This window comes from Podarcis erhardii, assembly GCF_964252035.2.
Source record: "Podarcis erhardii genome assembly, chromosome: 12".
In the NCBI taxonomy this organism is placed as follows: domain Eukaryota; kingdom Metazoa; phylum Chordata; class Lepidosauria; order Squamata; family Lacertidae; genus Podarcis; species Podarcis erhardii.
In genome coordinates, this window is record NC_138513.1 from 1,267,389 (window position 1) to 1,283,876 (window position 16,488).

General features: G+C 45.4%; 4 protein-coding genes across 7 annotated transcripts in view; all 4 read right to left on the reverse strand.

Moving 5' to 3' along the window:
- Nucleotides 1-7,322, reverse strand: part of LOC309325884 (uncharacterized protein) — a 91,063-nt gene extending 83,741 nt beyond the window's left edge. Inside the window, exon 1 of the mRNA XM_081834213.1 lies at nt 7,183-7,322. The gene's annotated coding sequence lies outside the window, so the exon portion shown is untranslated. The remainder of the gene's footprint in view (nt 1-7,182) is intronic.
- The window catches only part of LOC309325917 (uncharacterized protein), a 93,783-nt gene that overhangs the window by 47,586 nt on the left and 29,709 nt on the right, over nt 1-16,488 (reverse strand). The gene's annotated exons all lie outside the window — the stretch shown is intronic.
- LOC309325895 (uncharacterized protein) overlaps nt 1-16,488 on the reverse strand; it is a 37,001-nt gene that overhangs the window by 18,308 nt on the left and 2,205 nt on the right. Inside the window, exons 5-6 of the mRNA XM_081834239.1 lie at nt 3,327-3,453; nt 2,051-3,247 (exon numbers count right to left, since the gene is read on the reverse strand). Of these exons, the coding sequence (XP_081690365.1) occupies nt 2,051-3,247; nt 3,327-3,453 (1,324 nt within the window). The remainder of the gene's footprint in view (nt 1-2,050; nt 3,248-3,326; nt 3,454-16,488) is intronic.
- Nucleotides 11,157-16,465, reverse strand: LOC309325986 (uncharacterized protein). The gene is made up of 2 exons (XM_081834441.1): nt 16,200-16,465; nt 11,157-14,517 (listed from the first exon to the last, which is right to left on the reverse strand). Exons 1-2 carry the CDS (start codon nt 16,231-16,233, stop codon nt 13,022-13,024), a joined length of 1,530 nt encoding a protein of 509 aa, XP_081690567.1. The 5' UTR covers nt 16,234-16,465; the 3' UTR covers nt 11,157-13,021.

A 16,488-nucleotide genomic window follows, 5' to 3' on the forward strand; every position in this document is an offset into this window, starting at 1 on the left:
ATTTAATACATGACAGTGTTGTTGTTGTTTAGTTGTTTAGTCGTGTCTGACTCTTCGTCACCCCATGGACCAGAGCACGCCAGGCACTTCTGTCTTCCACTGCCTCCCGCAGTTTGGTCAAAATACATGACAGTAGATAAGTATAAAGGCATTTGCTAGAGTCCTTCCCAAAGTGTCCAAAGCTCTTGGAAAAAATCCTCCATAAACTTAGTTGCTTGAGCCCGAGTAGGAGAATTGGTAACCCCATTACTATCCATGAGAGTTGAGATTCCAAAATAGTGAGGCTTTTACTTGAGTTGTTTTCACACAAGACAACATGGATGTTCTCCCTCTGCTGCTGGCTTTCTAGCTGTGGCCTTGAAGCACACTCCTCTGATCCTCTCCCTGGTGCTGATCCTGCCTTCCCTTCCTGACAGCTGGGGACCTGAGCACTAAGGAAGTTCTCCGGCTGGTGCGGTAGTCAGTTTCCCTTGGATAGAACACCCATGTACCACTCAAAGGCTTTTCATTCTTCCACTCTCCCTTCTCCTCTTCAGCAGTGCAGTGCAGCAGCAGCAATCAAAGCTGATGCTATTCTAGGCTGCAACAACTGAAGTGTAGTGTCTGGATTGAGGGAAGAAATAGTCACGCTGTATCCCAAGTTGGTTAGACTCCACCAGAGTTCTGTGTCCAGTTTTGGGCACCACAATTTAAGAAGGATATTGACAAGCTAGAACATGCACAGAGGAGGGTGACCAAGATGATCAAGGGTCACATGGAAGATGGAGCAAGCTTGTTTTTGCTGCTCCAGAGGGTAGGATCCAAATGGCTACACATCAGGAAGAAAATTCTGATGGTGACCTCTCCTTCCTTGCAGGCTCATCACCAGAGGTTAAACGACTATCTGTCAGGCATGCTTCAGCAGACACTCCAGCACTGCCACGGCCCTGGTAGTCCCTTCCAACTCTACAATTCTGTTTCTATGCCTCTCCTAATAGGCATCCTTTAATGGGAAGTGAGTTGGGCTCTCTGACCGAAGCTCCGTCCACATTCTGAGCACCGTTAGGCTTTGTCCCCTGTGGGAATTCTTCCATGGGCTGTGAGACTTGTCTTCTGGGCAAAGCTCTTCCCACATTCCAAGCCCTTATATGGTGTCTCCTCCCTGTGAGTTCTTTCATGTGAAGTGAGACTTCTCTTCCAACTGAAGCTCTTATATGGCTTCTCCACTGTATGAATTCTATTTTTTTAATCATTTATTTTAGATTTTTATTTTTTAACAATGTCTATAATCATTACATTACGTACGTTCAGATTTCAATTTTCCCCTTCCCTGCGGACTTCCCTCAACTTCCATCACTGGTTTATTATATCTTATATTACATTCTGCTGTTTATATTTACTTCTATATTGTCGTATTAAGTTTCGTATTTTTGTAAATAAAATTCCAAAGTTTATTTAAATCCTGCCAATGACTCTTTTTTTGTTGTTGTTTCTGCAGATATGATGTAAAAGGTTCCCAATATCTCAATATTGTCTTTTCCCCGACAGTTTATGTGTTAGCTTTGCCAACTCTGCATAGTACCTCAGCTTCTCTTGCCATTCTTCCTTTGATGATATTTCCCCCGTCTTCCAGTTCTGGAAGACTGGTACGCTGTATGAATTATTTGCTGGGAAGTGAGATAGGCGCTTCGAATGAAGCTCTTTCCACATTCTGAGCACTGGTATCATTTGTCCCCTGTGTGAATTCTTTGATGGACGGAGAGCTGGGCACTCTGACTGAACCTTTTTTTACATTCAAAGCACTCATACGGTTTCTCCCCTGTATGAATTCTTTGATGGGGAGTGAGACTTTCCTTCCAAGCGAAGCTCTTTCCACATTCCATGCACTGATATGGTTTGTCCTTGCTGTGAGTTCTTTGATGGGAACTGAGATGGGAGTACCGACTGAAGCTCTTTCCACATTCCAAGCACTGAAATGGCTTCTCACCTGTATGGATTCTTTGATGGTTCTTAAAGCTAGCACTGTGACTGAAGCTCTTTCCACATTCCAAACACTGAAATGGCTTCTCACCTGTATGGATTCTTTGATGGGACATGAGACCAGTTCTCTGACTGAATCTCTTCCCACATTCCAAGCACTCAAAGGGCTTCTCCCCTGTATGGATTCTTTGATGGTGCATGAGACCTGCTCTATGAGTGAAGCTCTTCCCACATTCCAAGCACTCAAAGGGCTTCTCCCCTGTATGAGTTCTTTGATGTGAAGTCAGACAATCCTTCCGGCTAAAGCTCTTCCCACATTCCATGCACTGATATGCTTTCTCCTTGCTGTGACTTCTTTCATGTGAAGTGAGACTTCTCTTCCGACTGAAGCTTTTCCCACATTGCAAGCACTGATACGGTTTCTCCCCTGTATGAGTTCTTTGATGGGAAGTGAGAATTTCCTTCCGGATGAAGCTTTTCCCACATTCCAAGCACTGATATGGTTTCTCTCCTGTATGAGTTCTTTGATGTAAAGTCAGATTAATCTTCCAACTGAAGTTCCTTCCACATTCCAAGCACTTATACGGTTTTTCCCCGGTATGAATTCTTTGATGGGAAGTCAGACTTTCCTTCCGGGTGAAGCTCCTTCCACATTCAAAACACTGAAATGCCTTTTCCGCTGTATGAGTTGTTTGATGGGATGTGAGATGGAACCTATGACTGAACCTCTTTCCACATTCCGAACATTGATATGGTTTCTCTCCAGCATGAATTCTTTGATGAAGATTGAGATTATCCTTCCGACTGAATCTCTTTCCACATTCCATGCACTGATACGGTTTGTCCTTGCTGTGAGTTCTTTGATGAGAACTGAGATTGTAGTACCAACTGAAGCTCTTTCCACATTCCAAGCACTGATATGGTTTCTCCCCTGTATGAATTCTTTGATGGCGTGTGAGACTTTTCTTCTGGATGAAACTCTTTCCACATTCCAAGCACTTATAGGGTTTCTCCCCTGTATGAATTCTTTCATGGGCTGTTTGATTGACCTTGCAAGCGAAGCTCTTTCCACATTCCAAGCACTTATAGTGTTTCTCCACTCTGTGAGTTCTTTTATGGGAACGGAGATACGATTTCCGAATGAAGCTCTTTCCACATTCCAAGCACTGATATGGCTTCTCCTCTGTATGAATTCTTCTGAAGCTTTCTATACACTCCAAATATTGATACCGCTTCTCCATTGTGTAGATTTGGTCTCCCTTATTCTTCCTTTCTGATTCATCACCATCTGCAACAAAAAAGAAACAGATCACAGCCTCAGGGACTGAATTTCAAAAGAGATATTGTAATCCAAAAGGCAGCCTTACAAAGACACTCCATGATCCCATGATTCTCCTCCATTACTTCCTTATACAGAGCTCTTTGGTCAGGATCCAGCAACTCCCATTCCTCATCTGTGAAATGAACAGCTACATCTTCAAAGCACACCAGACCCTAAAATAAAAAGGGAAAGGTCCCCTTCTTAGACAACATACAGATTATCTACTACACATTGCTCTGTTGTTTTCTGCCTGTTCATTGCTGTTTTGTTTTAATGTACAGTGGTGCCTCGCAAGACGAAATTAATCCGTTCCGCGAGTCTCTTCGCCTAGCGGTTTTTCCGTCTTGCGAAGCAAGCCCATTGACGGCTTAGCGGATTAGCGCTATTAGCAGCTTAGCAGCTTTTAGCAGCTTATTGGCTTAGCAGATCAGCTGATAAGCGGCTTAGCGGCTTAGAAAAAGGGGTGGGGAAGGAAAAAAAACCGCAGGAACTCGCAAGACATTTTCGTCTTGCGAAGCAAGCCCATAGGGAAATTTGTTTTGCGAAGCGCCTCCCAAACGAAAAACCCTTTCGTCTAGCGGGTTTTCCGTCTTGCGGGGCACCACTGTAATTGTTTTGCTGTACATTTTTATTATGGATGCATATTTCAATGTTTTAACAAAACTGTTTTTCTGTGTGTATTTTAATGACTGGTATTAAGCTTTTGGGGGAATGGATGGAATGCCGCATGGTGATCTTCAAATAATTCTCTCTGCTCATCAATTCCAGTTTCCCAGATGGAAGGATCCTCTCTTTGCTCTCCCCATCTACTGTTCTGGAGGTGGGAGGAACCTTCACAATGCATTAAAGTCAACTTCAGGGGGTACTGCAGGTCACGGGGAGGGGAATGAGGGGAAAGGTGAATTCTGGCCACTGTTTTTATGATTTGTCAACTGCTTAGAAGCCTATTTTAGCATTAAATGTTAAATCTGTAAATAAAACTGGAACTACTGATAAATAATATTAGCAGCATTCAGGAGGCTAGTCAACGTGAGGTGATTGTTCACCATTCTCAGAACATAAGGCTCCTGCAATGGCCTTTACAGCCAAGAGAAGGAGGAGAGAGATTCATTAGGGACTCTTTGCCCCACAATCCTTCATTCTCCCTACCTGATCTGGTTCCATGGCTGCTGCATCTCTGCCTTCATGCAAAGATGGATAAGCATCTCTGGCCAGCATCATTCTGTCACCTGTGAGAGACAAAGGTAAGTGCCAGGCCATTTTCACATGCTTCTCTTAGAGGTGAAGCAGTGCATCTCTAACTACAGGGGGGCCTGTAAAAAAGTCTCACCTACTGAGTGCATTTTGACATTTGTATCTTAGCTAGCTAAAAATACATGTCCCCACTTTGGGCTCTTGGCCCCTAGTGTCCTCCCCACAGATTAGTGGCAAAATCTACAGAATGTGTGACCAAATGGGAAAAAACCCTCCTTCCTCCTTACCCAGTGGTCTCTCTTTGGTCTCCAATGGAGTCTTCTCTGCCACAGAGGAATCCAGGCCCGTTTCTGCAAAGATAATCTTTCCCTGAAAGGGCAAAAGGGATTGGAAGCAGAGAATGGAGAGAAACATTAGAAAAGGACTGGGAGAGGCAAAAGCTTTAGGGGTATCCGATCTCATTCCTTGGAGGCTTTCCAAAAAAGGTTGGGGGATTAAGAGAGAATTTTGGGATACTCTCTCTCTCATGTTCAGAGCCCCTTGGGAGTCTCCAGAGGACAGTCTCTCTCACCTGCTTTCTCTCTGCCTGCTTCCTCTCCTCTGCCTGACTCAGGAGGAATCCTTCGGCCAGGGCCACCGCCTGGGAACTGGTCTCCGCTCCACATTCCTTCACCCAGCTCTCCATCTCCGGTGGAAGGACAGCCAGGAACTGCTCCAAGATCACAAGATCCAGCATCTCAGCTTTCGTGTGCCTTTCTGGCTTCAGCCACCCATGGTCAAGGTGGTGGAGTCGGCTGCAAACCTCTCGAGGTCCTTTGGCTTCCTGGTAGCAGAAGTGCCTGAAATTTTGTCTCTGCAATTCTGAGCTGAAGGTGTTTTCCTCACCCTGGATCTTCAGCAGAGAGTTTTCCCAGATTCCACTGCTGTTCCCAGTTTGGGTGGCATGGCCTCTTCCTGCTTCAGGGCCAGCGGACTCTGACTCATCCATCTGGGCTCTGTGGAATCCCCCAAGAGATCGGAAGAAAGCTCTTGGTCCTACTGCCAAGTTCTGTCTTTCCTAAGTAGAGGCCTTTGCAAATCCTACAAAGCAAATACATTGTTCTGTTATGGGATTGATACACAGCCAGGAAAAGAAAAAGATTCCTGGAATATTATTAGGAACCAGGGCTGGACTGCAACACAGCCCAGACTCTGAACTTTATTTTTCAAAAAAGGAAAAGGAGAAGCCGGTGTCCAGCCCTACTAGACGTTACTATGCAAAATGTGCAGGAAACATTGGGAAGGTCTGTCAAATGAATCAGCCTAGTTGCTCCTGCCTTTCAGTGTTTTCAGTCAATGAAAGAAGACAGAACTGTGATTGACAAGTGAGTCGTTTGTACAAGTGTAATTTTGACACTAGGCTAGAGCCTCTGCAGCCGCTGCAACCTTCCAACAGTTTGACCTCACCCCCAAAGGCACACTCTCCCATTGTCTCTTGAGACAAATGGATGCCAACCAACCAACCAACCCACCCTGGGATCCTCAAGAGCTGCTCTCCCTCCCTCCCTCCCTCCCTCCCACAGTTCAGTGACCATTTCCTTCCTGCTTCTATCTCATTTTCTAGCCACTTGGAATGTGCAAAGTTCTCAAGACAAACTGCTGGGGTGGAATCCCCTTTTCTTAGGTCTGAGGGTCAAAGGATAGCACTATAAACAAGTGAGAAGGGCTCACATTCGTCCTATGATTGTAAATAAATTCTCTGTTTGTAAGTGCCCCTTTCCAGCTCCGACCAGCTTGCCAACCACTGTCCCCTTGGAGCAGAGATGACACGGCCAGGGTACTCTCTGCTGTGGATCAGATAGGATCATCGCAATGCCCTCTAAGTGGAACTGCTCTTGAGGATGGTTCAGAATCTGCTCCAGATTGTTGGCTGGGCTCCCTTTCTTTATGAAGGGCATTTATTTCCCCCCTTTTTTCTCCAAGGAGCATCCATGGGTCTACCCCATCTCATTGAATCCCTCCCATTACAAGCCCTGAGAACACATTTAATTCCTGTTTTAAAACAGCTGCATTGGTAGTCCCTTCATTTCCAGGTCCAATTCAAAGTGCTCACAGGAGTATAATATAATAATAGGAATTTATTATTTACACCCCACCTATCTGGCTGGGTTTCCCCAGCCCCTCTGGGAGGCTCCCAACCAAATATTAAAAACACAATACAGCATTAAACATTAAAAACTGTCCTAAACAGGGCTGCCTTCAGGAGGGGTTCACTTAGCCCCCCCCCAATATGTCAAGAACCACCTTCTTCCCTACAGACCCTCTTGGCTGTGAAATTTGGCAGGGGGGCCCTCTTGGTAGTTTCACCCCCTTGAGAGTCTTGGGTGGGGGTGGCCCAAGAGAGGGCATCCTGGGGGCAGACCCCCCCTTGGGGGATTCCCTCCCCACACAGGCTCCCCCCCCCTCTTTCCCAAGGCCTCTGACAACGGAGGACCCAGCCTATTCTTCTGATTATTATTTGTTTTGACTTTTAAAAATCTTTTTAAATGGTTGCAATCTGCTATGGAACAGTGGTAATAGTAGTAAAAATACAAACAAATAATAATAATAACATAAAGCCTCAAGCACGGGAAAAAAGCCTCAAGTTACACACAGACCTTCTAGAAACGGGGGTGAGGGGTGTTTGGAATCTGTAGTTTTGAGCATTTGCCTCAATCTCAGGTGCTGACCTCTAATAACGAACCATATGATGTAGATATTCCTGTAAACTAATTGTGAAATACAAATGACAAGAGAAGACTCGGTCAGTTTATCTGTATCCTTTCTTCTTCCTAGTTTTCTCCTTTTGCTTCATCCCATGAGGTATTTTCCCTCAAAGTCAGAGCAGAGTGTGGGGGTGCAGTGAGGTTCCAGCAGAGGGCGGGAGCCCCCCCTCTCTCTGATTGGTTGCCAGCCCTTTTGGAGGGAAAATCCAAGGAGCCCTTTCTGAGGGAGAGAGTGGGCAGGGCCTGATCTGAGAGGGATATTATTATTATTATTATTCGGAGAGGCTCTTTTCTGAGGGAGAACTGGCTCTGATCTGAGGGGAGAATCACTCTATCCAGAAGAAGCAGTCTCACAGCTTAGAGAGGAAGAAGACCCAGTGGAGGGTCTGGGGAGAGTATGGAGGCAGGAATTAATCTGGAGAGCTGAGTCTGAGGAAGCAGGAGAGGGAGGAGCTGTTTGAAGACTGACTAAACCAGGGTCTCCTTCCAGTCAGGAGGGGAGAGATCTCCTAGGAAAAGGAGACCCCCTGTAGTGATGTTAGGAAATGGCCTGTGAGGGAAAGTGGAGCCAGAGTGGAGTGTGGGGGTGCAGTGCCTCCGAGGTTCCACCAGGGGGCGGGAGCCTCTCTCTCTCTCTCTCTCTCTCTCTCTCTCTCTCTCTCTCTCTCTCTGATTGGCTGCCAGCCCTTTTGGAGGGAAAATCCGAGGAGCCCTTTCTGAGGGAAAGAGTTGGACAGGGCCTGATCTGAGAGGGGGATTTATTATCATCATCATCATTATTATTCAAAGAGGCTCTGACTGAGGGAGAACTGGCTCTAATTTAAGAGGGGAGATGGGGATCTTATTATTGTTTTTTTTTATTATTATTATTATTATTATCATCATCATCATTCGGAGAGGCTCTTTTCTGAGGGAGAACTGGCTCTGATCTGAGGGGAGAATCTCTCTAGCCAGAAGAAGCAGTAACACAGCTTAGATAGGAAGAAGACCCAGTGGAGGGTCTGGGGAGAGTATGGAGGCAGGATTTACCATATTTTTTGCTCTATAAGACTCACGTTTCCCCTCCTAAAAAGTAAGGGGAAATGTGTGTGCATCTCATGGAGAGAATGCAGGATGTGCAGCTATCCCAGAAGCCAGAACAGCAAGAGGGATTGCTGCTTTTGCTGCGCAGCGATCCCTCTTGCTGTTCTGGCTTCTGAGATTCAGAATACTTTTTTTCTTGTTTTCCTCCTCCAAAAACTAGGTGTGTCTTGTGGTCTGCTGTGTCTTATAGAGTGAAAAATACAGTAATCTGGAGGGCTGAGTCTGAGGCAGGAGAGGGAGGAGCTGTGGGAAAATGGACTAAACCAGGGTCTCCTTCCAGTCAGGAGGGGAGAGATCTCCTAGGAAAAGGAGACCCCCCCCCCAATGAATAACAAGGCCTGAGAGGATCCCCTGGGTCTGTGGGAAATCCCTCAGGAGTGGGATGACTAAGAGAGAGGCGGATGGGGGAGGGAAAATGCCCCTCGCTCAGGAACCAAAGTATTAGGCTGAGAAGGAAGCTGCGCTGTATTAAAAGTATTTAAGTGTAACCCTGCTCATAACTAAGTAAATGAACAGAAACCGAGTTAATTCTTTTACCTCCTATGGTAGAAACCTGAACTGCCAACTGAAGTGCAACAAGTGAGCTTTTAGCAACTGAAGTTTAAGAAAAGCTGTGCATGTATTACAGTGAGATCTTTCTATTTAGCTTAAGTAAGAAGTTAAGGAGAACACACCTCCTGACCCAAAGTTGTTTCACAAACTTTTTTTGTAAATAAAACTGTTCTTGTTCGCTCAGCTCTTTCCTAAGACTCTAAATCACTAAGTTTCCTCTCACACAAGATCCTCACAAGGTAGCCTGTGGGAAATTGCAGAAATTTGTGTAATTTGCATGTCATGAGGTGGGTCCTCTATATTTAATGGGGGGCAGTTAGTGGGGTGAATCCACTTCTTTCTTAGTTGATGGTCATTGGTGGGATCCAAGAGCCCAAAGCAGGGTGCATCAATTGTCACAGAACTAAAATAAGATTAATGACTCCTCTGCTATGGCAGCAAACTCAAGTCTGGCTGGATTGAAGCAAAGCGGTGAGCAGCCTTGGCTCTGAAGGAAGAACAGGGTTGCAGCCCTCCTGCAAAACCACCCGCCCCCCCCCGGCTTTGCAGGGAGCAAGGAGGGGGTGCAGGACCCTGGGGGGCACGCATGATCTGGACACGGCCCCCCTGCACCCTCGCCTGCAGCCCTGGGACCCCCAAAGGGAGGAGAGAGAGAGGAGACTCACCCGATGGCAGCAGGAGCCACCCAGGCAGCAAAGCTGGCAAAGGAGACACGCAAAACATCCACCGCCCGCTTGCAGGAAGTGACCTGTCCCCCCCCCCCATTCTTCATCTCCTCTCTAGGAATTCAGCTCAGTTCCTTTTAACCCTTGGCAAGCCGAGCACCCCAAGCTCATCCCCACCCCCAGCACTCTGCGTTTTCTTCCTCCACAGCCGGAGATGCTGTGTTTTGGGGGATCTGAGCTGGTCTCTCCCTTGGCCAGAAAGAGCAGGATAAGCTTGCAGGGGAAGCGTGCCCCCCCCCCGGGCTGCATCTCCTTTCATCCCCATCCTTGCCTCCTGCTTGGCTGTAGCCAAAACCAGGCAAGAAGGAACCAGATCCCACGTGCAGCTGAGTCCCGTTCACGGATCGCCCTTCCCCGCAAGGCTGCGGGCCTGGCGAGTTGAAGGATGGGGTTGAAGGGGAGTCCCAGCGGGGGGGGGGGTGCTGTTGGAGTTCTGCGCATCCTTAAGCTTAGGGAGAGGAGATTGGGGAGGTTTTTTTTTAATGTATATTTTTTCCCTTACAGATCAGTTTAATTTGTTGAGAGATTAGGAAGACTAAGGGGAAAGAGGCTGAGGGGGGAAAGGTGAGTGGGGGTGGGTGGGGTGGTGATGTTTCTATTTTACTTAATGTTAAGTTGTGGGTTGACATAGCAGACGACACAGCGATTTCTCCAAAGCAGCTCTTTATTTTGTAAGCTGGAACAGAACTCAGCTGAGGGGCTCAGTCAGCCTGCTTATATAGAGCTCCAGAACAATTGTAACTGTTGCCATTTTCTAAAACTATCCAATCATTGAACGTCACTTTTCGATCCTTCATTTGCATAACTATCTACAGTATCCCCCTGCTGGCCCAGGGTGAGAACTTCAGTACATAACATTTAATATATGTGGGGTTTTGTGTCAGCGTTGCTTGTGCAGGTTCTCTGCTGTTCACTTGTGTTCCTTTGGTAGTGAGAGAGGTTGGGGTTGGCCAAGGTGTGGTTGTTTGTTTGTGGTTGGCTGTGGTGATCTTTGTTTTCTTGTGTGAGTGGGGTGGGTGGGTGTTTTGGATCAGGTTAGCCATACTGATTTGTATGCTGTTGGTGGATTTTTGTCATTGTCTTGTTGGGCTGTGTATGTGATAAAGGGGAGCCATACCAGGGTGAAGGCATCGTCTTCTATTTGTCCCCATGTCAGTTTCAGTTTATGTTTTCTAATAAGGCTGTTTCCCATACTATTTGGTACCATTGGTCCATGCTTACTCCTTACAGGTCTCTCCAGGATGATGTTTCTGGCTGCTGAAAGTAGGTGGGTTATGAGTTGTTTGTGGTGTAAATGGGCATTGTTGTCTTGGAAAATGTTTAGTAGGGCCAATTCTGGGGTGGTTTCTAATACTTGCTTAGTTATTTTACATATTTCTCATACAGCTGTTGTCCAGAATAGTTGGATTTGGGGGCACTCCCACCACATGTGGAGGTATGTACCTGTGGAGATGCACCCTCTCTAGCATTTTGGTGAGGTTCCTGGGTGTATTAGCACTAGTTTTCTTGGTGTCAGGTACCACCTGCAGGTGAGTTTCAGAGTGAGTTATTTTCTTTTCATTGATTCATTTTCTTTAGGGACCAAGAGGAAGCCAGTGGTTGCAGAGGAGGAACCGGTCCTTTAACTGTCCAGGTGGGGCATTCAGGGGGTGGGGCCTCAAGTCAGCCAAGAGCAAGCCAGATTCTTGGGTAACTCCAGGCCACTGATGAGATAACTGCTCTGCCTCTGCTGCAGGATTGCTAGCTGTGGTCTTGAAGCAGGCTCCTTTGTCCCTCTCCATGGTGCTGATTCTGCCTTCCCACCCCATCCTGACAGCTGAGGATCTGGGCGCTATGGAAGTCCTCTTGCTGGTGTGGTGGTCAATTTCCTATGGACAGAACATCCATGTACTACTCACAAGGCTTTTCATTCTTCCATTCTCAATTCTCCTCTTCAGCAGTGTGATGCAGCAGCAAAAATAGCTAATCCTATTCTTGGCTGCAAGGGATGTGGCTTGTGCTGTGGTGTAAACCACTGAGCCTAGGGCTGCCCAATCGGAAGGTTGGTGGTTTGAATCTCCGTGACAGGGTGAGCTCCTGTTGCTCGGTACAAGCTCCTGCCAACCTTGCAGTTTGAAAGCACGTCAAAGTGCATGTAGATAAATAGGTACCGCTCTGGCGGGAAGGTAAACGGCGTTTCTGTGCACTACTCTGGTTTTCCCAGAAGCAGCTTAGTCATGCTGGCCACATAACCCGGAAAAACTGTCTGCAGACAAACGTCGGCTCCCTCGGCCAGTAAAGTGAGATGAGCACCACAACCCCAGAGTCGTTCACGACTGGACTTAACTGTCAGGGGTCCTTTACCTTTACCTTTTATTCTAGGCTGCATCAATAGAAGCATTGTCTCTGGATTGAGGGAAGAAGTAGTCATGCTCTAATCTAACTTGGTCAGACTCCCCTAGAGTTCTGTGTCCAGTTTTGGGCACTACAATTTAAGGGTATTGGCAAGCTAGAACATGTGACCAAGATGATCAAGGGCTACATGGAAGATGGAGCAAGCTTGTTTTCACTGCTCCAGAGGGCAGGATCCAAATCAATGGCTTCCAGTTACAAGGAAGAAGGTTCGTACTAAACATCAGGCAGAACATTCTGGTGGTGGACTCTCCTTCCTTGTGGGTTTTTAAGCAAGAGGTTGGATGACTATCTGCCATGCATGCTTCTTCTTTCTTTTTTTTTACAATTATTAGTTTTCAATTACACCAATTGAATGAAAGCCTCATCATAGCAATGCCAAATTATTATACAATTACTAATCCCAATCATTCAAATGCCAAATTATATCATTTAGGTGATCTCCTGCATACTAGAATTGATGGTTTGAAGATTTACTTTATTTCCGCGTTCCAAAATCTTATTCATCTCAATTACACCCCAGTTGAAATAACAATCCCTTATACAACAACTGCAATATAAACAACATCCATTCGTGTTAACTCATTATATGATTTATAAATCTATAAGTGAAGCATTCCAACTATGTCCTTATTCCTCCTGTGTGTGTCAGTTATTCTGACTGTGTTCCTTCCTGTCCTTGTAATATATTATATCTTTTCCCACCCGTTGCTGCTCTCCATCATGCCTTGGGTGGAGCTAATATCCCATTGTTGTTTCAGAAGTTCTCAATTTCTCCTTCCCATGATCTGCAACTTCGACAGCAAGTGATGTTATTTCATTCCATGGTCAAGCTTCTGCCTTGTAATCTCTCATGATTTAGAGCACATTTTATGGACCTTATCCTTAACTCTCAATAAATTGGGTAGAAAGGTTCTATTCTCAAGTGAATCTTCTTTCTGAGTGTCTCCGTAAACCTGCTGATTAGAGTGTCCATTTCAGAATGTACACCTTTCTGACAGATAAATGACAAACTAGAACTACTTTTTATGTGTATGTGATTTTATACTAATTTATTTTGTTCTAAACTTTTCAATTTTGTAATTGGTGTTTTTATCCTGATACTGATCATTAATCGTGATAAAATTACTATTACTACTACTACGACTACTGGTGTGCACTCTTTGATGAGAAGTCAGACTTGCCTTCTGGGTGAAGCTCCTTCCACATTCAAAGCACTCATACGGTTTCTCCCCTGTATGAATTCTTTGATGGGGAGTGAGACTTTCCTTCCAAGCGAAGCTCTTTCCACATTCCATGCACTGATATGGTTTGTCCTTGCTGTGAGTTCTTTGATGGGAACTGAGATGGGAGTACCGACTGAAGCTCTTTCCACATTCCAAGCACTGAAATGGCTTCTCACCTGTATGAATTCTTTGATGTGCTATGAGACTTTCCTTCTGGGTGAAGCTCTTTCCACATTCCAAGCAGTAATATGGTTTTCCCCCTGTATGAATTATTTGATGGGATGTGAGACTTTCCTTCCAGGCAAAGCTCTTTCCACATTCCATACACTGATATGGTTTCTCCACACTGTGAGTTGTTTTATGGAAACTGAGATGGGATTTCCGAATGAAGCTCTTTCCACATTCCAAACACTGATATGGTTTCTCCCCTGTATGAATTTTTTGATGGAATGTGAGAGTTAATTTCTGGGTAAAGCTCTTCCCACATTCCAAACACTGAAATGGTTTCTCTCCTGTATGAACTCTTTGATGTGTCTTAAGCATAGCACTCTGACTGAAGCTCTTTCCACATTCCAAACACTGAAATGGTTTCTCCCCTGTATGAATTCTTTGATGTGACTTAAAAATGGATCTCTGGCTGAAGCTCTTCCCACATTCCAAACACTGAAATGGTTTCTCCCCTGTATGAATTCTTTGATGGGTTGTGAGATGGGCACTCTGAGTGAAGCTCTTTCCACACTCTAGGCACTGATATGGTTTTTCCCCTGTATGAATTCTTTGATGGGTTGTAAGCTTGGCACTATGAAGGAACCTCTTTCCACATTCCAAGCACTGATATGGTTTCTCCCCTGTATGAATTCTCTGATGGGCTGTGAGACTTTCCTTCTGGGTGAAGCTCTTTCCACATTCCAAGCACTGATATGGTTTCTCCCCTGTATGAATTCTTTGATGGGAAGTGAGACTTTCCTTCCAGGTGAAGCTCTTTCCACATTCCATGCACTGATATGGTTTTTCTCCGCTGTGAGTTCTTACGTGGGAACTGAGTTGGGAATTCCGACTGAAGCTCTTTCCACATTCCGAGCACTGAAATGATTTCTTCCCTTTATGAATTCTTTGATGGGTCATGAGACTTTTTTTCTTGGTAAAGCTTTTCCCACATTCCAAGCACTGATGGGATTTCTTCCCAAGGTGATTTATTTGGAGGGAAGTGGAATGGGAACTTTGACTAAAGTTCCCTCTACACTCTTTATATTTACATCTCTTCTCCATTGTGTAGACATTGTCCTGGTCTCCCTTGTTTTTAATTTCTAATTCATTACCACCTGCAACAAAGAGAGAAACGATCACAGCCTCAGGAAGAAATGCAACCCTCGATTATTGAAAAACACTAATTAACAATACAGAGGAAGAACAGAAGGGAATTAAATGTAAGGTCTTACAACCGGCGTCACTGCTTTTGTCGACAGGCATTAATAGGAACCTGAGTGTCAGGAACGGATCAGCAATAAATCACATGGAATAAATGAAGTTAACTCTTTATGAGAACAAACAGGCTGCTCAGTAGTGTCAGGCCCAGTGAGCACAAGAACAATTCGCGTAGACTTTGCCACCATGAGGATGTTGTGGCGACTTCAAGTCCCTGCCTTCCCACAACTGACTAAGCTTCCTCCTCTTATGGGTCCTTCCCTTCACCAACACAACTGTCTCTGCTCCTTCTTCTTCATACCTCTTTTAGTTCAGAGAGACGAAGGGGGAAGGGAGCTTATCACAGCAGGAGGGAAAGACACCCTGGCTTCAGCACCAGCCTGACTCACCTCTGCCCTTGGCCTCGCTCCTCTCCTGCTTCTGGACTCCTCTCTGCCACAGACTCCCCCTGCTCACTAAAAACTGTTACTTCCTCAGCTTCCAACACCTCCTTCTCCCAATCTCTTCCTCCTCTCCCTCTGACAACTCATGCTTGTCCCACCACCACTCCCTGGGCTCTGAGCCTTATTCCCTTGGGGGTTTCCCACCTGGTTCCTCCCACCATTCCTCTACATCCAGCCAGCCCATGACAGTGGGATTTGAAAAGCCCGGTTCTATTCCGGAACAGATTTTGTTCTGCTGAATCATGGAATTCACACCATACCAATGTCAGTCATCTCTTTTGTCAATGAAAAATGGACAGAAGCAAAAACAGAAACAGAAATCCTGACAGAAGCTTCTTCAAATTCCATAACATCCCAAAGGCCCAGATAGTTCAGACCAGCCGTAGATACGTATTGAATTTCAATTACAGATAGGTAGCCGTGTTGGTCTGCCATAGTCAAAACAAAAAATTCCTTCCAGTAGCACCTTAAAGACCAACTAAGATAGTTCTAGGTATGAGCTTTCGTGTGCATGCACACTTCTTCAGATACATTGAGAAAGAAGTCACCAGACCCTTCTATATAGTGAGAAGGTGGGGAGGGGTATTACTCAGAAGGGTGGTGGGAATGGGTGATTGGCAGATAGCTGTGATGAGCCTGTTCACAACTCTTAACGACTGCAATAGGCCTTACAGGAAAAAGCAATGGGTGAGAAGGTGAAAAATAGACTGGAAAGAGAAGACTGGAAAGAGAAGCTGCTGAATTGCAACTTATTACCAAACTTAAAACCATGGAGAGACCTGGTCTGAACAAAGACATTGGATTCTTATCTCATTATACATGACAAAGCCATTTTTCACCTTCTCACCCCTTGCTTTTTCCTGTAAGGCCTATTGCAGTCGTTAAGAGTCGTGAACAGGCTCATCACAGCTATCTGCCAATCACCCATTCCCACCACCCTTCTGAGTAATACCCCTCCCCACCTTCTCACTATATAGAAGGGTCTGGTGACTTCTGTCTCAGTGTATCTGAAGAAGTGTGCATGCACACGAAAGCTCATACCTAGAACTAACTTAGTTGGTCTTTAAGGTGCTACTGGAAGGAATTTTTTGTATTGAATTTCAAAACATACATCATGATCCAACAGCGAGCCTTACTGAGAGAGTTCATGATCCCACAATTCTCTTCCATGATTTCTTTATGCAGAGCTCTCTGGTCAGGATCTAGCAAAGCCCACTCCTCATCTGTGAAACGAACAGCTACATCTTCAAAGCACACTGGACCCTAAAAGAAGAAGAGAAAAGTCTTCCTCTTAGACGGCCAACAGATTATCTATAACAGAGTGCTCTGCTGCTTTCTGCCTGTACATTGCTGTTCTGTTTTAATGGAATTGTTTTGATGTACATTTTAATTATGGATGCACATTTTAAGGTCTTAACGGAATTG